Genomic DNA, 22,412 nt, shown 5'->3' with positions numbered 1-22,412 from the left:
TGCTCATTCCATTCTTCTCTGTCTCTGACAATGCTACCTGATATCACTGGAGACATTGGACTTTAGCCAAAATGGAAGAATTTGATTTCTCAGAAAAAAATAAGCGAGATATAATATAAATAGGGCTTCTCATATTAGATTTTAACCGATCAACACTGATAAAACAGCCTCGGTGAAAAAAATGTTATAATAGTGTTTACCAAACATCAGAAAAACACTACTCCTCTCCCCCTCCCCTTGTACTTTCTTAACCTAACCCAAAGCCAGGCAGAGGCATTGCTGAATATTACTAAGCCAGTGGTTCCAGTTCCACAGAGTCGGGTCTGAAACTGAAAAAGCTCGTTTACATGTAAGGTCCAGGTGTGTGAGTTTTATTGAGGGCACTTCAAGAATACATTTATCCATTGAATGGAGCTGCAGAGTTGATTTATATATTCTTAGTAGAGTGCAGAGCCAACAGATGTAGGATTGTAGATTAAGTTGTGGATTATGGTGAGGATTTTATAAGAGACTCGATAAGGGATCGGTAACCAATGAAGATGCTGTAGAGTTGGGGTAATATGGTCCCTGAGAGAGATATTGTACAAAAGACGAGCTATGGTATTTTGAATAAATTGGAGTGGATGAATAGTGGATATTGGTAATCCTAGGTATAGGGAATTACAGTAATCTAGACTTGGTAGAATGAGTGCTTGCGTTACAGATCGAAAGTCTGTTGGGAACAGTAAAGGTTTAAGCTTTTTCAACATTTGAAGTTTGTAAAATGATTTTTTTTTTACTATTGTTGATATGTTATTGGACATGGATAGTCTAGAATCAATTGGATTGTGCCTAAGTTTTTGCAATAACGCATTTTGATGAATGACAAGGCAAATTAGTTTCAAGTTGTTTCTTGCATATGTTTGTATAACAATACCATATAATCCATAGAATAATTCCATTTTGTACCCTATTGTAATTCTTTATAGCAAATACTCAAAACACCAATATATTAACATTGTTACAAACAATTCAGTTAGAAAGTATTACTGAACCAATAAGACATGTTTGCAGAAAACAGTGTTACATTCTTTTACTCCAACTGACCATGAGCAAATTTATATCTATTTGCATATAGAATGGCAGGAAGGATTTGACATTGCATTAGGATAAGGATTTAAACCTTCAGCAGTAAATCACAATGCAGGGATTCTCTCTATTTTATAGTTTACAGTAACTTCACATAAAGTATTACTCTGTTATTCCGTAATATAAACCAGTTTTGGCATCGCAACTTTTCCAATTTGTTAAGTAACGATTGGCTGTCTAGAAACATTTTTTTATATGCATTCATAGAAAATTCCTAACCTCCCCCCCCAAAAAACCCCCCAGATGTTCTTACTTTCAAGGTGAATGAATGAATTGACTGGGTGACCTGTGCACTAAAGGGTACATCAACAGGCTTGCTGACACCTTGATATATATATATATATATATATATGTGCTTATTTGAATTTGAAACTGTGGGTTTTTTTGTTTCCCTTCTTTTTATGTGATTGACTATTTGGGATTAAACGGTTCTTGTTTGTTGTTGATATATGAATGTCTACCTTCCCTCCTTTTTCTTTTTAACATGGTCTACATATTTAGGTCTTTAAGTCTAATCTCAAAGATCTTACTCTGCAGTCTCTGCATTAATTTGGTAGCCTTCTTATTGACTAACTCTACTTTGTCCATATTCTTCTGGAAAAAAATCCTCTAGAACTAGACATAATCCTTCAGAGGTTTCACTGATAATTTGTAGGATGGTAGTACTTCTTCTTATGCAATATTGGGGTAGATTTTAATACCTACGAGCGGGCGTCCATGTGCACGCGCTACCTGGCGCGCACACATGGATGCCCGATTTTATAACATGCACGTGCAGGTACGCGCATGTTATAAAATCAGGGGTTGGCGTACGCAAGGGGGTGCACAATTGTGCACCCTGCGCGTGCCAACGCCTGCGGCCTTCACCCGTAACCTCCCAGGACATTTCCAAGCCCCAACCTCCCTTCCCCTTCCCAACCCACCCCCTATCCCTAATCTAGGCCCCCCCAAAAAATTAGTTGCGCCTGCCTAGGGGCAGGCACAGGTTGCATGCACCGGCACCCAGCCAGCATGTGATCCTCCGACACAGCAGCAAATGGCCACTGTGCCGGAGGCCTCTGTCCCCGCCCACTTCCCCACCCCTTTCCCAAAGCCCCGGGACTTAGACACGTCCCGGAGCTTTACGCGCGTCGCTGGGCCTTTCTAAAATAGGCCCGGCATGCGTAACCTGATTTACGTGCGTAGGCTTTTTAAAATCTGGCCCTTAATGTCTCACTGACTCTCCCTACTACCTTGTCACATTGCTTGGCAAGACAGATAATCAGGTAGGACTATCCTCAGATGCTTCTTCCATTTAGTGGTCATTACCTCCCTCTCTCTGTATCATGTAACATAGACGTTTAGGTCAGTAAAAATAATATTGAAATGTATGGGTCCCAGGCTGTATACCTTCCTTCTATAGATGTGCATAATTTCACAGAAATGCAAGGTCCTTTATGTAATTACTATTGTTTAAAATAAAAAATAATGTTCAGAAAAGACAATGGAAAATTTGTATTAGCAATTATATGCTATCATATTAAAAAAGACATTTCATGGAGGAATTTTAACAATATTTAATAAGAAAATTACACTTCTGCAAATGGCAAAACAAGATAACATGGTATCGATCTCCACTATAGAATTCATTTTATTAAACAATTTGGATAAACAAAAGAATTAATGCCATGTAGAGAACATAAAACAGCATCTAATTACATTTTATACAAGATATAATTTACCATGTAAAATGTATATACGATAATGTATTAGGTTCACTTTTTTCTTTTTAGCACATACTGTTGGTCAGTTTTTTTTTAGTGCAGTTTGAACATTTATTTTGATGTCTGTCTGGCACAAGTTAGTTATAACAGTTTTTCTGTTAGTTATCCAAAACCATCAGCTCAGTAGCACAACATTTTATCTTGCTTGCTAGTCTACATTGTTTTGATATTCAAGATTTTAACAATATATTACACCACTTTTTAAAGTGAACCTTCGAACAATCAAAGTTTTAAAATATGTACATCTGAAAAATATCCATTTTTTAAACAAAGGTTGAGCATAAGCATAAAATGTCAGACTCAAATTAATTTGAATTTGCAAATAAAAGTTATCTCCCAGAAACGTCAAGTTCCATCCCTTTCCAGGATTTAGAAGCATTTCTGGTGTACTGTTCAAGTTCCTGAAACATGAAAGAAAATATCTGTTGAAATACTTAAAAATATATATGTGGGAATAACCATCAGGGAAGGCATTACCTGATAGCTAACAGCCAAGTGAGAGGCATTGACAACCCTTAACATTACTAAGAGGGTCATTTTTTCAAATCGCCCTAATGCCCACGATAAATAACACATTGCGAGATGCATATGCAAATTTGAAAAATTTAGTCAAATAGGAGAAGTTTATGAAAATGAGGAGTGCTTAATGCTACATGCGATAGCATGTTATCGTGTGATTTAACGCTGGAAATTACACCTTTTTACCTGGTGTTATGCTGTGCGTTATGCCCGAAATGGGATTTGTGAGAGGGGGAGAGAAGGAGAGGGGGAGAGGGGAGGGGGAGGAGGGGGGAGAGAGAGCGCACCTCTGGAGTAGCAACTTTTTAGACCACTGTGAGAGAGGGCATTCTGAACTCAGGGTAAGGTTTTAGAGGTGGGCTAGATTTTGGGGGGCAGTTTTACATGCAGAGTCAATGGTACGAACAGCACAGTAGACCTCAGTGAAGATTTTATGTAATTTGGAGTGATGAAAGTTATAAAAAGATGAGATTTGTACAATGTACTCTCGACCTAGCTTAGGCAGCCTCTGGGAAGGCTTCTCTCGTTGAAGCAGTTTGGCTCTGTCATGGTGAACTCATTGCCAAAACTGATCCTTGAGTTACTAGTTGACCTTCTTACAGTGGTATAAATAGTTTACTTATATGAGAGCCTTATAAAGAGTTTCTCTCTCTTTCCCAGGAGCAGCCCAAAATGTGGAAATGCCTGTCTGGGCACTTCTCAGCTTGCGAAGTGAAAATATCGTGGATGTGATAAATTAATGCGTGTTGTAAAATTCCTATGCGATGCAGTAAAATAGTGTGTGTTGCGGTATCTCTAAAACTTCTCTAATTATGCCCCTTTTATTGCAGGCGCTATTCATGTGAAATTTATAGCAAAATGATGAATCTAGGTCTAAATTAGGTACCTAACAGGGTCATGCATGAAAGTACGTTATGGCGTTTTCGCATGTGATAATGCAGAGCAGACTGGGAGGGAACTTTCCTACCCCCTACCCTAATCTCTTTTCCCCTTTCCCTCTCCTCCCCACCCTCTAAAAACAATTTAAAATTTTTGTTACATTTTATTTTTCAAGTTACTTCAGGGCCCGACCTGAAGTAACTTGCAAGCGAGGCTCCGGGACAGCAAACAATGGCACTGTCCCGGCCTGCCCTGCGCCCCGCCCGAAACACACCCTCCAGCCCGCCCCTTCCAAGAAGCCCGGCACTTGAGCATGTCCCGGCCTTTATGCGCAAGGCCGGGCCTCTTTGAAGATTCGCCCAGCACACGTAAAGGCCAGGATTTACGCGTGCCAGGCATTTAAAATCTGCCCTTAAGTTTTCAGCTGAAAATGTACATAAATTTAAGTCCCTAAAAGTTACGGTTCTTATTTATTTGCATGAGATTTAGGGACGTAACCCCTAGATTCATCAAAATGCTATAATTTCACATGGATAACACCAGTGATAAATAAAAAGGACATGTGTATGATAATTTTTTAATTACTGCACCACGTTAGCGCTTTACATAGGTAGTATCAAGGGGCGCATTAAAGTTTTCACACCCCATGATACTTGTGGTTTGCTGCATACAAAGTGCCTATACAACTTGGGGGGGAGAGAGAGAGAGAGAGAGAGAACCTCTTTCTAAGGTCTTCATAGTATCCAACTATTTATATCACTATAGGAGGGCCAGCTAATAACTCGAGGTGAGGTTTTGGTGGTGGTTTAGGGTCCAGTTTTACATGCAAAGTGAGATGGACGAACAGCACAGTACACCTCAGTGAAGATTTGACGTCATTTGGTGTGAGGAAAGTCTCACAAAGATGAGATTTCTACAATGTTCTCTTGCCCTAGTTTGATGGACTCTATACCAGGGTACCATCAAGCTAGGGTGAGAGAACACTGTAGAAATCTCATCTATGTGAAAATGTTTCTCACTCCAAATGACATCAAATCTTCACTGAGATGTACTGTGCTGTTCGTACGTCTCACTCTGCATGTCAATTGGCCCCAAAACCCTAAACCACCACCAAAACCTCACCTCGAGTTATTAGCTGGCCCTCCTATAGTGATATAAATAGTTGAATACTGTGAAGGCCTCCCCAGAGGCGCTCTTTCACGCTCCCTCCCCCAGCCCAAAAATGGCTAAAATGCAATTTGCAATCTTTATCATGAATTGTGTTTCGGGCATTTTACATAGCTTAATGTCAGGAAAAAAGGTGTAGTTATTTCCGGCATAAAAAATGTGCAATAGTGTAATGCACGCTATAAATATGCCCTTCATTTTCATTAATCTCGCCCAAACCCCTCCCCTTTGAAAAATTTGCATTTGCGCCATGCGCTACCATTACTATTGCATGCGTTATGACCATAATGCATTTGATGAATGACCCTGTAAAGTAGGTGCCTAGTTCTGAAAATCAGCGCTAAGCTCCCAACTTTGTTTCCCTTTCCTAACTCCATCCCCATAGCCACACACTTTTTAGGATCCTAAATTTAGATTCCTAATGAAGCTAGGAGCCTAAATTTAGGGACTCAACTGTAGTAAATTTTCAAAAGAGCTAATTTAGAAGCATAACTCCAAAAATTAGGAACCTAAACTCTTTGAAAATTGGCCCCAGTAACTTCATCTATGACTAATCTTTCATTGACCAGACACTGCTTTTTCTGTAGTATATCTGTAGCTTCCTCTCTCCCTTCTACTTCTGTAGTAAGTTTACTGGAGATTGTGTTTTTGTTCATCAGAAAATTGTCATGAGTTTTTCTTTTTGCTTCAGTTTCTACTGTTTGTTTCTATTATGAATAAGAATTAAATTACATTTATTTTAAAGAGACAACTCTTGTTCTAAATTTTAAAATCATATTCCTTTTCCTGGTAACATTCAGGATGCTTAAATGTAAAAAGATTTCATCTGATGTGGATTACAATATATATTAAAAAAGGAAATTAAAGGGTATTTACAGTTCTGGCCTTACCAGACTCACTGACTAAAGAGATGTACTGATCTCTGACTGCAGGATAGAGCCCTGCCTGACTTCTAATGTTAGTGTCACTCTTCCTATTTCCTAAAGTGAGGCCAAGCTCAGCGATACAGGAAACAAGAAGACATATTCTGAAAGTAAGAAGCAAGAAGGGTTAACTATAACTGAGTACAATCAGAGAGTACTGTAGCTATTTAGCTGCAATCTGTCACTTCTTTTACCAACAACCTTTCCTCCTCATAGGGACACCACTGATTAAAACCTTAAGTTACACAGAACTCCTAATATTAAAAAAAAAAATTAAGATAAAAACATTTTACATTTAGAATATGAAACTTCTCCTTAAGCTTTGCATTTTCTTCCAAATATAATCACTGTACACTTACATAAAAACAGTATCAGAAAGGTTACCAGTTATTTTTGTAATTATATTACTTAAATTATCTCCATGTAGTTAAAAGGTCTAGTGATTACTGTTTCCAGGAACAAAGACTAATAAATCATATTCGGGGGAGTGCCTTACCAACCTGCTGCTATCTACAGTGGGGGTGATGATCATTATTTTTAGCATTGACACACTAAACTGTTAGGGATGCCAACTTTCAACTGGGAACATTCTGAACATTTGGAGATGCCGAGTAAAACTTTTGTTGATGATGTCCTTCCACATACATATATGGCTGTTATAATCACCCCATCATTAAGAAACAAGCATTTCATTTGAACAAGAATTACAAATACTTGTCATTTATCAGTATTGCACAAATTTTCAAATACTCATTTTTAAATTAAGTAAATTAAAATATTAATTATTCTTCAGAATAGATCTAAAATATTTTACTCATTGACATTTCAAAATGTATTCAAATACATGATATATTATTAAACCACTGGTATTTTACAAAACTCAATCTTCTTTAATATACTAAAATTTCTGTTGGTCCAATATAAAGTAACACAGGCTATAGAGAAGATGGAGCAGGCCCTGGCGTGCCGTGAACAGAGCCCGTCCGCTTGTGGTGAAGATGGAGCAGGCTCCAGCATGCAGCGAACGGAGGCCGTCCTGCTCGCGGCGAAGATGAAGCAGGCCCCAGCATGCCAAGAGCGGAGGCCATCCTGCTCAAGGCGAAGATGGTGCAGGCTCCGGTGAGAGTGAGTCTGTGTGTAGAGGTGTGTGTAAGATTGCGAGCTTGTGGGGGGTGGGTTGGGTGAGAGAGAGCATATGTGAGGGTGCGTGAGTGTGGGTGCCAGAAAGAGGGAGCCTATGTGAGGGGATTGTGAAGGAGTTTGTATATGTATAAAAGATGGGAGCTAGTGTGTGTGAAAAAGAGATTGTTTGTGAGAGAAGGAGCCTGTGTGAGAGTATATGTATGTGTGAGAAAGAGAGCCTGTATGAAGGGATTGTCTATGTGTGAGAAAGAGCCTGTGTAAAGGGATGTATATGAGTGTGAGAGAAGGAAGCCTGTGTGTAAGGTGTGTGTGTACATGAGAGAGCTTTGGACAAGTTCCGGAGGAAATGACCATTATACATTATTAGCCAAGTAAACTAAAGGAAACTACTGCAAGTTCCGGAGGAAATGACCATTATACATTATTAGCCAAGTAAACTAAAGGAAACTACTGCTATCCCTGGGAGTGAATAACAGGAATTAGATCTACTTTATGGGATCTTCCAGGTTCTTGGTCACTGTCGAAGACAGGAAGTTGGGCTTGATGGACCTTGGTCTGACCCAGTATGGCAATTCTTATGTTCTTGTGGATCTTGATGGCACTCAGCAAAATGTTAGACCACATGCTGCAGTAGAACATACCTTGTCTGATCCATCAGAAGCTCAATAACTTTGGCAAAAAGGTACCCTTGCCTAGTAGCCCTTTTCTGGTGGAAATTTCCTTGATATTATCTTGTTTACTTTAATCCTAGCCTAGGAGCTGCATACAAAGCACAAAATAACTAGGCATGGATTTAGGACCTGGCAACATGGTCAACTGCCAAAGATGAGAAATTTTGAAGGTGCCAAAAATCCAGACCAAAGAGGAACTTGCTTCTCCTTGCTTTAGGGCACGTGCCAACAGAGCTTCAAAGGGCCAATGCTGTGGCACTGTCTACAGGTGCCAAAATCTTAAATCTGGCTTTGATAGTAACATAACATATGCTGACTGTTAAATATGAATTGGGTTACTCAGTCTGTCCAGTTATTCTAGTCCTTAATACTAAGGATATATTCGAGCTGCCAGCCACAAGAACAGTCATGCTCGATCAGATCAAGGTCCATCGAGCCTAGCATTCTATCTCTGACAGTGGCCAATCTGGATCACAAGTACCAGTCAAATTCCCAATAGTTGATCTATCTCTTGTATCACACTCACAGATAATAGGAAAATTAGGGCTTACCTGATAATTTTCATTCCTGTAGTACCAAGGGTATGGAATTTGTCCAATATTCTTTTGAACCCCACTATGGTGGTTGCCTTGATCATATCTTCCGGCAACAGATTCCGTAGCTTGATTGTGCAAGTGAAAAAAAATACTTTATATGGTTTGTAGGGATGTGCAGAGGGACGCCATATGTTGCATTCGTGATTCGGATTCGTCGGGGAGCAGATATGTTGCATTCGGCCATATGGCGCCCCCGATGCGTTAATACGGCGATTTCTATTCGTGTCCCAGCTAAAATTAAAATTAACTACAACCCCCCACCCTCCTGACCCCCCCCAAGACTTACCAAAACTCCCTGGTGGTCCAGCGGGGAGTCCGGGAACCATCCCCTGCCCTCTGCTGCCAGTACTCAAAATGCCATCGATCGCCTTTGCCCTCACTATGTCACAGGGGCCGACCGTCGGTACCTGTGACATAGTGAGGGCAAAGGCGATCGGCGCCATTTTGAGTACTGGCATCGGCCGGCCAGCATGCAGGAGGTCCCTCCCAGACCCCCACTGGACTTTTGGCAAGTCTTGTGGGGGTCAGGAGGCCCCCCCAAGCTGTCCAAAAGTCCCTGTGGGTCCAACGGGGGTCCCGGAGTGACCTCCTGCACGCCGGCCGTCCGATGCCAGTACTCAAAATAGCGCAGATAGCCTTTGCCCATACTATGTCACAGGGGCTACCGGTGCCATTGGTCAGCCCCTGTCACATGGTAGGAGCACAAGATGGCGCCGATGGCCATGTGACAGGGGCTGACCAATGGCACCGGTAGCCCCTGTGACAAAGGCTATCGGCGCCATGATGAAACCGGCATCGAGGGTGTGAGTGCAGGGGATGGCTCCCGGACCCCCCGATGGACCACCAGGGAGTTTTGGTAAGTCTTGGGGGGGTTCAGGAGGGTGGGGGGCTTGTTTAAATTTGTATTTAGGTGGCCGTATAATTCGGCGAAGGTTGTGTATTCGTGGGGAATCGCGATACATTTCGCTTCCCCACGAATACTACGAATAGTGCAATATAAGTTGCGGATCGCCAATACGGCGAAAACAATGCACACCCCTAACATGGTTTGTTTTAAATCTGCCGGTTGGTAGTTTCATGGAATGTTCCCTGACCCTAGAATTGTTTTAAAGGGTAACCATTCCCTATTTACCCATTCCACCCCACTCATGATTTTATAAATCTCTATCATAATCCCTTTTAAGTGTCTCTTTCCCAAACTACAGAGCCCTATTCTGTTTAGGGAGCTTTTCCATCCCCTTTATGATTTTTGTCACCTTTGCCTGTACCTTTTCTATGTCTGCTATGTCTTTTTTCAGATGGAGCGATCAGAATTGTACACAATATTCAAGATGTCGTCGCATGGATCTATACAAAGGCATTATGATATTCTCAGTTTTGTTCTTTATTCCTTTCTAAATAATTCCTAACATTCTATTTGCCTTTTGGAGCGCTGCTGCTTATTGAGCCAAATATTTCCCGGTATTATCCACAAGGAGTCTGAGATCCTTTTCCTGAGTGGTGACCCCTAACATGGAACTCAGAAACGTATACTGGTAGTTGCGATTATTTTCCCTATGTACATTACTTTGTACTTGTTTACATTAAATTGCATCTGCTGTTTAAAAATCTATTCTCTTAGTCTCAACAAAGTTCTTATGCAGTTCTTCACAATCTGCTGTCATTTTAATGACTCAAAACAATTTTGTGTCATCTGCAAAATTAGTCACTTCACTCATCATTCCTTTCTCCAGATCATTTATGAATATGCTAAATAGCACAGGTCCCAAATCAGACCCCTGCGGTACTCTTCTAATGATCTTTATTTGCAAAACTGACCTCTCCTGTTTTTATCCAGTTGCCAATCAACAATAGGACACTACTTCTAATCCCATGACCTCCCAATTCCTGAAGGATCTCTCATGAGAGACTTTGTCAAATGCCTTCTGAAAATCCAAAAACACTATATCAACCTGCTCACTTTTATCCGCATGTTTATTTACACCCTCAAAAAAATCTAGTAAATTGATATGGAAAGGCTTCCCTTTGCAAAAACCATGTTGACTCTCCCACATTAAATCATGTCTATTTATGTGGTCAGTAATTTTGTTTTCAAGAATAATTTCAACCATTTTGCCAAGCACCAGTATCATGCTTACCGGTCTACAGTTTGCTGGATCACCCCAGAGCTCTTTTTAAAAACTGGCATCACATTGGGCACCCTCGAGTCTCCTGGTACATAGAACCTTGACTGATTGTAAGGATACTGCCACATCTCCAAGTCAATTTTTGGGGTTTTCTTCATTGGTTCTCTACCTATATTTATTTTAACACCTAGCACCTTCTCACTATCTTTTACCACCAAGCTTTATAATAACCTAAACAGGTAGCAAAACTAACAAGGCTCTTGCTTGAGCACTGGCCAGCTAACTCCCAAGGCCTTGTTGGACAGTATCCAGCCACTACTAATCATAATCATAGGTCCCAATCCACCCTTTCCTAAAATCATTTTCAAAAAAGGTCACACTATTTTATCAAATACCTCCTCTGTGTCCAGGTTCAGCAGAGGAAAATTATAATCTCTCATTTGTGTTAGAAGATTCTGTAATTCACTGTGATCTATCCCCATCAAAAATGTAAGTAAACCATATAGAAATCCCTTCCCCCTCAACATCCTTATAGACAAAATCTAGAATGGAAAGAAAAGGAGAGTTGATTATCAGCTTGTGTAAATCAGCTTACTTCCTCAAAGAAAATGCCTATATTATTTAGACATTAGGGTTCAATCAGTGTGCTCCAGAGGGGTGGCTTCAGTCATCATGTGGGGTTCACAAACCACCAGACATTTATGTGAAAAACACTGCATTCAAAACCAAATTTGCTGACAAACTTAGGGGATCTCTTGGGTTGGAGAAAAGAACTGAAATGCCAAGGATTGATTAAGATCTGCGGTAAGTAGGTCAGAAGAGGGAGATAGGCAGACTGGATGGGCTTTATGGCCTTTATCTGCTGACACACTAGAGAGATAAAGTTCCTGGATGGAATAATTGATAGCTTTATGGAGCAATTGGTTCAGGAACCGACAAGGGAGGGAGAAATTTTAGATCTAATTCTCAGTGGAGAACAAGATTTGGTGAGAGAGGTAATAGTGGTGGGGCCGCTTGGCAATAGTGATCATAATATGATCAAATTTGATTTAATGACTGGAAGGGGGACAGTAAGCAAATCCACGGCTCTCGTGCTAAACTTTCAAAAGGGAAACTTTGATAAAATGAGAAAAATAGTTAGAAAGAAACTGAAAGGAGCAGCTACAAAAGTAAAAAGTGTGCAAGAGGCGTGGTCATTGTTAAAAAAAATACCATCCTAGAAGCACAATCCAGATATATTCCACACATTAAGAAAGGTGGAAAGAAGGCAAAACGATTACCGGCATGGTTAAAAGGGGAGGTGAAAGAAGCTATTTTAGCCAAAAGATCTTCATTCAAAAATTGGAATAAGGATCCAACAGAAGAAAATAGGATAATGCATAAACGCTGGCAAGTTAAATGTAAGACATTGATAAGACAGACTAAGAAAGAATTTGAAAAGAAGTTGGCCGTAGAGGCAAAAACTCACAGTAAAAACTTTTTAAAATACTTGGATTTTCAGAAGGCATTTGACAAAGTTCCTCATGAGAGGCTTCTAGGAAAAATAAAGTCATGGGATAGGTGGCGATGTCCTTTCGTGGATTACAAACTGGCTAAAAGACAGGAAACAGAGAGTAAGATTAAATGGACAATTTTCTCAGTGGAAGGGTGTGGGCAGTGGATTGCCTCAGGGATCTGTATTGGGACCCTTACTTTTCAATATATTTATAAATGATCTGGAAAGAAATATGACAAATGAGGTAATCAAATTTGCAGATGATACAAAATTGTTCAGAGTGGTTAAATCACAAGCAGATTGTGATAAATTGCAGGAAGACCTTGTGAGGCTGGAAAATTGGGCATCAAAATGGCAGATGAAATTTAATGTGGACAAGTGCAAGGTGATGCATATAGGGAAAAATAACCCATGCTATAGTTACATAATGTTAGGTTCCATATTAGGTGCTACTACCCAAGAAAGAGATCTAGGCGTCATAGTGGATAACACATTGAAATCGTCGACTCAGTGTGCTGCGGCAGTCAAAAAAGAAAACAGAATGTTGGGAATTATTAGAAAGGGAATGGTGAATAAAACGGAAAATGTCATAATGCCTCTGTATCACTCCATCGTGAGACCGCACCTTGAATACTGTGTACAATTCTGGTCACCGCATCTCAAAAAAGATATAATTGCGATGGAGAAGGTACAGAGAAGGGCAACCAAAATGATAAAGGGAATGGAACAGCTCCCCTATGAGGAAAGACTAAAGAGGTTAGGATGTTTCAGCTTGGAGAAGAGATGGCTGAGGGGGGATATGATAGAGGTGTTTAAAATCATGAGAGGTCTAGAACGGGTAGATGTGAATCGTTTTTTTATTCTTTCACATAATAGAAAGACTAGGGGGCACTCCATGAAGTTAGCATGTGGCACATTTAAAACTAATCAGAGAAAGTTCTTTTTCACTCAACGCACAATTAAACTCTGGAATTTGTTGCCAGACGATGTGGTTAGTGCAGTTAGTATAGCTGTGTTTAAAAAAGGATTGCATAAGTTCTTGGAGGAGAAGTCCATTACCTGCTATTAATTAAGCTGACTTAGATAATAACCACCGCTATTACTAGCAACGGTAACATGGAATAGACTTAGTTTTTGGGTACTTGCCAGGTTCTTATGGCCTGGATTGGCCACTGTTGGAAACAGGATGCTGGGCTTGATGGACCCTTGGTCTGATCCAGTATGGCATGTTCTTATGACATATTCTATGTTTTTATGTACACTAATTAATGTGCATAATATACACACAAGCACTCTGAGCTGGTTGCTGTTCACTGGTTCTACAGCTGCATGTCTCTGGTCATGTCCCAAGCAAGTTTATCTAGTTACTTTGCTTGAGTAAAGTACAGAGAAAGAATGGTTTTAAAACACCTCTGGTGATAAGACATTTGGTGAAACTCGGGCTCGTGGGTATGTATGCCTTGGACAATTATTTCCATCAGCTTAGCTGCTAGTTAGAAATACTTTTTTACTTTCTCAATTATTTTCAATATGAATGAGCTATTCAATTCGGGCACTGCTCATGAGATGTGAGCGGCTTCACCAGATATGACCACCATTTTCAGATAAGTTTGCTATGATTTACACAATACCAGCTAGTGTCAGGACTTTAGTGTAGAGTGACCTTTACTTAAGATATGGGGTGTTTATGGTGGAAGATTTATTCGGAGATTTTATGAACATTTACCAAAATGAGACTCACAAAAAAGACAAAGAAAACACACAGAGGGGCTGATGAAAGAAGATCAGCATTGGCTATTTTCTTAAAAGCCAGACAGAATCACTGGCTTGCTAAAACCCCCTATATATATATATATATGAAAATTACTAATAGTCTTCAATAAATGTGGCTTCGGAGATAGATTATTTGCTTTGTTGTTTTGCATGGTATAAGGCAATGTCTCATATATTCTCATGTTTACTTAGTAGCTCTCCACAGTGGAGTCTGGGTTGCTTACTAAATATATGCTCCGCTGCAACCCTCAGCTTGGAACTTCCCACAGATCATGACTAATTTAGCCTGCTTATCGACTGATAAAGCAAGTTTGCAAACCATAAATAGTGTTTTCTGTAGATATCAAGATGAAGTAGTCATGAGTTACCCGCCTTCCTTTCTGGAGAGTCGATTACGTACCTGCTTAGCTTTGATATAGAATGAGGAGGCTCTAAAGCAACATCTGTGCAGAACTCCACACGGGCTCAATAGATTTCAAAATTCTACTAGTCTGGAGAGACAAATGTATTTGGTGCCACTGGATGATGTCACTTACAGATCTTAGCTAATTCAGCCTGCTTATTGACAGAAAAATCATTGTTTTACCCATGAAAATGCCTTTGAAAATTACCCTCCCTATTAGTAATAAACTGTCTTCAGAATTCTTTTAGGATGCCAGTAGTAATTTCCTCTCTTCTGTGCCCATCCTTTTAGGTTCGGAATCTGCTACAACAAATAATTCTGAAAATAAAGGTCACCCTATGTTTTCTTTCCTATTTGCTGCCTCTACTTAACTTTATAACTAGCCAGAAAGTTTTCTGAAGTGCTTTAATACAGTATTTGAATAAAATATAGACAAACTGAATATTATGTGGAATGTAATCTTATCACTCATTGGTTCATGTTACGATGCTGTTCGTGGAGCTCATCCCGCGAGCAGCCCCTCACCTTGCACCACCGCTGGCCCGATGCCGCATGTTGCCTCTTCATGGCCTAGGCTGCTCCGGACCATCTCTGCCACTCTTGCATCTTCGCAGCTGTGAGCTGCTGCTGCCGGCCGCTCCTGCGCGGCCCGAATGCCCCGACATCGATCCTCTTCTTTGCGGCATGGAGCCGCCACTGTGACACTGCCGTCTTTCCACTTCTTGTGGCATGGAGGCCGCTGCCGACTGTGTTTCTTTGCGGCCCTGGTGCCGCCGACTTCCTCCACCTCCTGGGCCTCTAGGCGTGCGTGCGTGTGCCTCTGCTCAACATTTAAAGGGCCAGTGGTGGGGAAAGCCTGCGGCCCCACCGGATGACCTCATCACTGTGCTAAGTTCAGCCCTATAAAAAGGGCTCTCTTCCACTTCCTCGGAGCCTTCAAACTGGGATTCATAGTTGTCTGTGGTCTTCTTCCGGTCAAAGTTCTCCGTGGTCTTCTCTTGTCTAGATGGCTCCTTGTTTGATGTTCTAGATGTTCCTGGTCCTTCGTTGGAGTTCCTTCGTCGTCTCTTCGGTGTCCTGATGTTCCATGTCCTTAAGTTCCGTGTTCCAGTCCTGGTCCTGATGTCGTCTCCAGCTCTTCGTCCTGCTACCAGGTTCCCTGCTTGTCCACCTTTCTTGGTGTGCCACCGTCGTGGTCCGTGACCAGCCCATGGGGGGCTGTGTAGGGTGCTTCGTGGCACAAGACCTGTCTTCATGTCTGCAGTGCAAGTCTCCAGAAGGCCCTTGTTTTTAATGACGAGGTCTGTTCCTGAATCAGAGTTCCGAGTCTTGAATCCTTAGTCTTGAATCCTGTTCCCAGTCTTCGAAGTATCTTGTTCCTGCTTCCGTCCAAGCCCTAGACTCAAGCCAGTACCTGCTCTGCTTCAGCGTGGTCTGTGACCATTCATGGGGGGCTGTGTAGGGCATGCTTCAGTGCAGGCCCCTACTGAATCTTCGACATGTTTCCGGTTCCAAGTCTTCACTTTCTCACCTGGAGTCTGCTTCGCTTTCGGGGTGGTCTGCGACCAGCCATGGGCGGCTGTGTAGGGCGCACTGCGGTGCAGTACTCACCCTGTACTAGTGCCTGAATCTTGAATCCTCATCCGAGTCTTCTAAGTATCGTCTGAGTCTTCCAAGTTCCTCGAGTCCTTGTCTGAGTTTTCCAAGTGCCTCAGTTCCATGTCTCAACTTGTTCCTGCCCTCGGCGTTCCCAAGCAGCGGGTCCGGAAGGGCTACCGAGTGGCCGGAGGGCTACTCTTGAGACCAGCATTGCGTTACTGGGTCTTACCGGTGCATGCAGGACCAGTAGAGGGCTGAGCCTGCCTTGTTCCAGTTCCTGATGTTCCATGTCTTGATCCTTCTCCAGCCCGTGCCTGAACACTGTCACCTCCCATGTTGTGTGTCTTGGGGCTCCTCCCTGAGCTGCACCATGGCCTAAGGGCTCACAATCTCTCTGAGCGAGCGACCGCACCTCCACGCTCGCAACAGCTCACTAATGTTAAACTATAACATTCACTACACAAGTTGTTTTTTTGTTTTTTTTTATTAATGTAGGGTATTATAATAAAAATTGCTCTTAAATCCTATCCTTTCTTCCCTCAGCAAACTGGTAACGTCAGTAGTACAATACTTGCACCAATAAATGAGCCACTTTAGACAAAACAGCCCAAGAGAGCATATTTTCTGTTTAACTTATTTTAACCTTACAATTTCTAGGCGTGAGAAGAGAATAAACTCTCCATGCTTGTCTAAGTCTTTGTCCTCTCTGCTGATACTGCCAACAATGGTGGCAATTAGTGCCAAGCTGTGATGTTTATTTTCAGTGATATAAAACCTGTCCATTAAGAAATGCACTGAGGCTAGCTAGGGCCGGTGCTTCCATTAGGCAAGCTAGACGGTCGCCAAGAGCTACCTTTTTCCCATCATGACACACCTGATGGATAACGCTCACATGTGTGACACACTGCTCATTGCAATCCACGGCGGAAATTTTTTAAAAAGTCCCCATATTACTTTAATTGTTAAGATTGACACAAGGGAAAGATAAGAGTACTCTCTCTGAAAAGAAATTACATAAATAGTAAACCTCCCATACCAGAACAGCACCAATTTCCAGAACTAAAACAGTAACCACCTGATCTAAGAAAAGGCAATGCTGAAAATATTACACCTGGCTTTAAAACTCCAATACTCCTCCAATTAGGAAAATGGAACAAGCCAGGCTGCTATAGAGCCCGACACAGAAACTACATGCCAGCAGAATGCCTCACCTCAGTAACATGTGCAGACCCTCACCTAAGAATAAAGAGACCATAAAGCATAACTAGAAACATGCAGACAAAAACTGAACTGGAAACCACAACAAGCCAGAGACTCTGTATACAGTGCAACAAAGCGAAAAGAGAAACATTATCAGTCCTCAAAACAAATCAAGAAATATAAAATCAATAGTAGTAAAATCTTAATAATAAAAAGAACAGATTATTTCAAAACAGCTGATGAATGGAATACCCAATAATTAAAAACAAAAAATTTATAGACACCAATAAAATCTCAAAACAGCAGACACAAAGACCCAATAATTAAAAATAATAAGAATAAAAAACTGCTCTGCTCTCCATATCTGGGAACATTGGATTTGCAGGTGCCCTGAGATTGTTGTGAATTAGCGGGGGGGGGGGGGGGGGGGGGGGGGGGGGGGGGTGTTTGCTAGCAACTTTCTCCTGTCAGTCACACACAAGGTCTCTCTCTCACTTACAAAGACTTTCAATCACACATATATACACATGCTCTCTCTCTCTTACATGGGCTCTCAATCACACACATACACACATGCTCTCTCTCACAGTTTTCAATTATGCACATAGGTACATGCTCTCTTTCACACATACAGGTTCTCAGTCACACACTTACATACATGCTGTCCCTCTCATACATAAAGGCACTCAATCACACAAACACTCTCAATCACACACACTATAGACCAGTGAACCTGACTTCAGGGCCAGAAAAATCATGGAAACTGTTAAAGAATAAAATCACAAAACATTTAGATAGACATGGTTTGATGGGACACATTTTATTTAGTTTACTATTTTATTTTATTATGAAGCTAAGTATTTACTTCCTTTCCTTCTTTGGAAATTCAAATATTTTAAATGAATATTTAACTACTGTAACCTGATTTGATATGCTTGCATGAAAAGTCGGTATATAAAAATTATTAAATAAATAAATAAACAAACAGCATGGATTTACCCAAGGGAAGTCTTGCCACACAAACCTCCTACATTTTTTTGAAGGGGTGAATAAACATGTGGACAAAGGTGAACCGGTAGATGTGGTGTATTTGGATTTTTAGAAGGCGTTCGACAAATCCTGCATGAGAGGCTTCTAAGAAAACTGAAAAGTCATGGGATAGGAGGTGATGTCCTTTTGTGGATTGCAAGTTGGATAAAAGATAGGAAACCCAGAGTAGGATTAAATGGCCAATTTTCACAGTGGAAAAAGGTAAACAGTGGAGTGCCTCAAGGATCTGTACTTGGACCGGTGCTTTTTAATATATTTATAAATGATCTGGAAAGGAGTATGAGTGAGTTGATCAAATTTGCGGATGATACAAAATTATGCAGAGTAGTTAAATCTCAAGTGGCTTGTGATGAATTGCAGGAGGATCTTGCGAAACTGGAAGATTGGGCTTCCAAATGGCAGATGAAATTTAATGTGGACAAGTGCAAAGTGATGCATATAGGGAAAAATAACCCTTGCTGTAGTTACATAATGTTAGGCTCTATCTTAGGAGTTACCACCCAGGAAAGAGATCTAGGCGTCATAGTAGATAATACATTGAAATAGTCTGCCCAGTGTACTGTGGCATTCAAGAAAGCAAACAGAATGTTAGGAATTATTAAGAAGGGAATGGAAAATAAAAGGGAGGATGTCATAATGTCTCTATATTGCTTCATTTTGAGACTGCACCTTGAATACTGTGTAGCTCTCGTCAGCACATCTCAAAAAGGATATAGCTGCACTGGAGAAAGTGCAGAGAAGAGCGACCAAAATGATAAGGGGCATAGAACGGCTTCCCTATGAGGAAAAGCTAAAGAAGTTAGAGCTGTTCAGTTTGGAGAAGAGACGACTGAGGGGGGGGGGGGGGGGGGGGGATATGATAGAAGTCTACAAAATTATGAAAGGACTTGAACAAGTTAATGTAAATCAATTATTTACTCTCTCAGATAATAGAAAGACCAGGGGGCATTCCATGAAGTAAGCAAGTAGCTCATTTAAAACAAATCGAAGAAAATTCTTTTTCACTCAGCGCATAGTTAAGCTCTGGAATTCATTGCAAGAGAATGTGTTTACAGCAGTTAGTGTAACTGGGTTTAAAAAAGGTTTGGATAAGTTCCTAGAGGATAAATCCATAAACTGCTATGACTGTAATTAATAAGCAGTAGTAGCTTGTGATCTATCTAATGTTTGGGTACTTGTCAGATACTTGTGACTTGGATTGGTCACTGTTGGAAACAGGATACTGGGCTTGATGGACCTTTGATCTGACCCAGTATGGCAAATCTTAAGTTCTTATGCTCTGATAACATCCGAACAACAACGGGTAGATTTTAAAAGGCCTGTGCGCGTAAATCCCGGGGTTTAAGCGCATGGCCGGGCCTTGCGCACGCCGGGCGAATTTTCAAAGGGGCCCGGCCAAGTGTGTAAACCCTGGTATGTGCATAAGTGCTGGGCCTCTTTGAAGGGGCGGGCTGGGACAGCGACATTGCAAGTTATCCATCTAAATGGCTTTGAATATTGACCTCACTCTATCTTGCCCCAGCTCTGCCACTCTCACAAGCAGCATGTGCAGAATCTTGTACCTTGCACTGGCTCATTTTCACAAAGAAACAACTTAAGCTGTTTCTTTTTGAAAATCTGCATAAACTATGCATGCTAAAGTGCCCACATACAGTAGCTTGTAACTATGCAGGCTATTTGATAAATCTTACAGGTGAAGATTAATGCATGAATTAGTTTGGGGGAAGGAAAGAATTTCCTTTTTGTTTTGGGTTTTTTTTTGGTTTGTTTTTTTACTGTTGACCCTGAAAATGCAATGATTGAGAACAGCAGTTTTAAGGTAAGATTCTGATAACATTTTCTTAGATCAATTTCTGTAACAGATGAATTTCTAACTGAATGAAAAGGTAGCATTCAACAATAACCTAGAAAAAAAAAACAAAACTATGCTTACTACTCTCCGAGCAGATGCTCGTTGGAAGTCCAAAGTTTCAGGGATGGAGAGTAACCTTGGAAGTGTGAAATCATACGTCATTGATGCAGTTACAAAATACAACATGCTCAAATAATAGGGTAAGCCTTTTACAACAGACAGTTGTGACAGGTAAGGTTTTGAATTGTAAATGAAAACTGATCTACAAAGTCAATCAATCTAATAAAAACAAAACACCATAAAATTCTAGATTACAGGAATAGTACAGTAACCTAGGAATAGAATAAAAAAAACCCAACTTTCCCATTCAATGTGCTCAGTTATTCCTCCCTTCCCTTTCTATGTCTAACCCAAAGCTTTGTAATAACCTAAATAGCTAGCAAGACTAGCAATACTAGCATGGCTCTTCTCTAATATCTGATCTCCTTGCTATGGGAGGAAGATTGAGTCAGACAAATCTGATTAATTTCTTGTATTGGATGACTAGATAATTAGTTCCAGGACTTACTCTGGATATGGTTTTCTTGGATTTATGCAAAGTTTTAATACTATCCCACATAGGAGGCTTCAGCAAAGCTTTTTGATGAGTCCTGCACAGGAGGCTCAAAATAAGCAGAGTATCTTGGGTGTGGACCCTATTGTGGTGGACTGGCTTAGAAACTGGTTGTCTGCTAAGACAACAGAGGATAATTGTAAATGGCATTCACTCTAAGGAAAGAAAGGTGAAGTGCTTCAGGTATCAGCCTGGGGCCAGTCCTGTTCAATGTCTTTGTGAACAATATTGCTCAGGGATTATGAGGGAAAGGTTTTGCAGGTAATACTAAAATCTAGTGATGTGCATTCGTTTTTCCCAAATTAGGCAATTTCGTTGAAATTGCCTAATTCGGTATGGTTGAGGGAACCGAAAAACGAAAGACATTTTTTTGAAATTTTGGAAAAATTTGTTTTTCGTGTTAGTGCGCACTATTGGGAGTTAGCGCGCACTAATTTGAAAATTGGGGACCCCGAACTGCGGGAAATACGAAATTTCCTGCGGGGTGCCCTGAAACGAAGCCCGAGACGATAGGGCTTAACGAAGCACATCTCTAAATCTACAACTGTGGATGCATCTGAAGGATAGATAGAATGAGAAGTGATTTAAGAAAGCTAGAAGAGTGGTTAATTGTTTGGCTGCTGAGTTTCAATACAAACAAATACAGAGTTAAGCATTTTGGGCACATAAATCCAAGGGGTACATGATAAGGAGTGAGAAAATGATATCCACAAAGCAGGAGATGCACCTCCAAGTGATTATATTTGATGTTTTCAAGTTAGAAAACAGTGCGACAAGGCAGTGGCCAGAGACACAGGGATGCAGGGATGCAGAAAACGTGGAGAGATGAGAAATAGAAGAGGACAGAAGCACAGAGGGAGAAGGAAAGGTAGATGAGAGGAGGGATAGAGGAAAAAGGAGTCAGGGATGGGGTAAGAAAGGGATGATCCACTCATACCCTCCCCCCAACATTGAATCACCCTCTCACTTCTACTTCACACTTCTTTCAATTGTTCCATTCATACCCCACCTGATCCTCTCACTGTTTCTCAAGCACACCCCACCAATCTCCTCATTAACACCACACAGCTGTCTGATCACCTCACGGCTTCTTGATCCCCTCACTCCTCATTCTCTTACCCCCCTCCCAATTCCCTCACTCACACTTTGGTACCTCAGATACCTTCACTCACTCTCTCTCCAACATCCCCTTTGAGCCCCTGACTTATTCTCTTCCCTCCTGCCATACCCTCTTTCCCTTTTTGCCTCTCACTCACATTAGGGATAAGTGATCTTAAAAGCTGGATGTGAAGGGATCTTGGGGGGGAGGGAGGCTAAATAGGAGATGAAGAGAATCAGGAGAAGAGGGAAGAGGAAAATAAAAGAAAGGGGGCTCATAGATGGGGAAGAGAAAGGGGGGGATGATGGATTAGGAGGAGATAGATCCATTCTCACACTCTTCATCTGGAAGATCCCTTTTCTCACTCTCGTATATTCTACACCCCTTTTACTCTCACACATACCTCCTCCAAT

The 22,412-nt window shown here is 41.1% G+C and overlaps 1 protein-coding gene across 1 annotated transcript in view; it reads right to left on the bottom strand.

The window, feature by feature from the left end:
- Window positions 1-2,740: 2,740 nt before the first annotated feature.
- The window catches only part of DYNC2LI1 (dynein cytoplasmic 2 light intermediate chain 1), a 200,980-nt gene continuing 181,308 nt past the window's right edge, over window positions 2,741-22,412 (bottom strand). The window contains exon 13 of the mRNA XM_029593329.1: window positions 2,741-3,292. Within this exon, the coding sequence (XP_029449189.1) occupies window positions 3,221-3,292 (72 nt within the window). The 3' untranslated portion in view covers window positions 2,741-3,220. The remainder of the gene's footprint in view (window positions 3,293-22,412) is intronic.

This window comes from Rhinatrema bivittatum, chromosome 3 (assembly GCF_901001135.1).
Source record: "Rhinatrema bivittatum chromosome 3, aRhiBiv1.1, whole genome shotgun sequence".
NCBI lineage: Eukaryota > Metazoa > Chordata > Amphibia > Gymnophiona > Rhinatrematidae > Rhinatrema > Rhinatrema bivittatum.
Note: the sequence above shows the minus strand (reverse complement) of the source record. Positions and strands in the feature narration are given on the sequence as shown.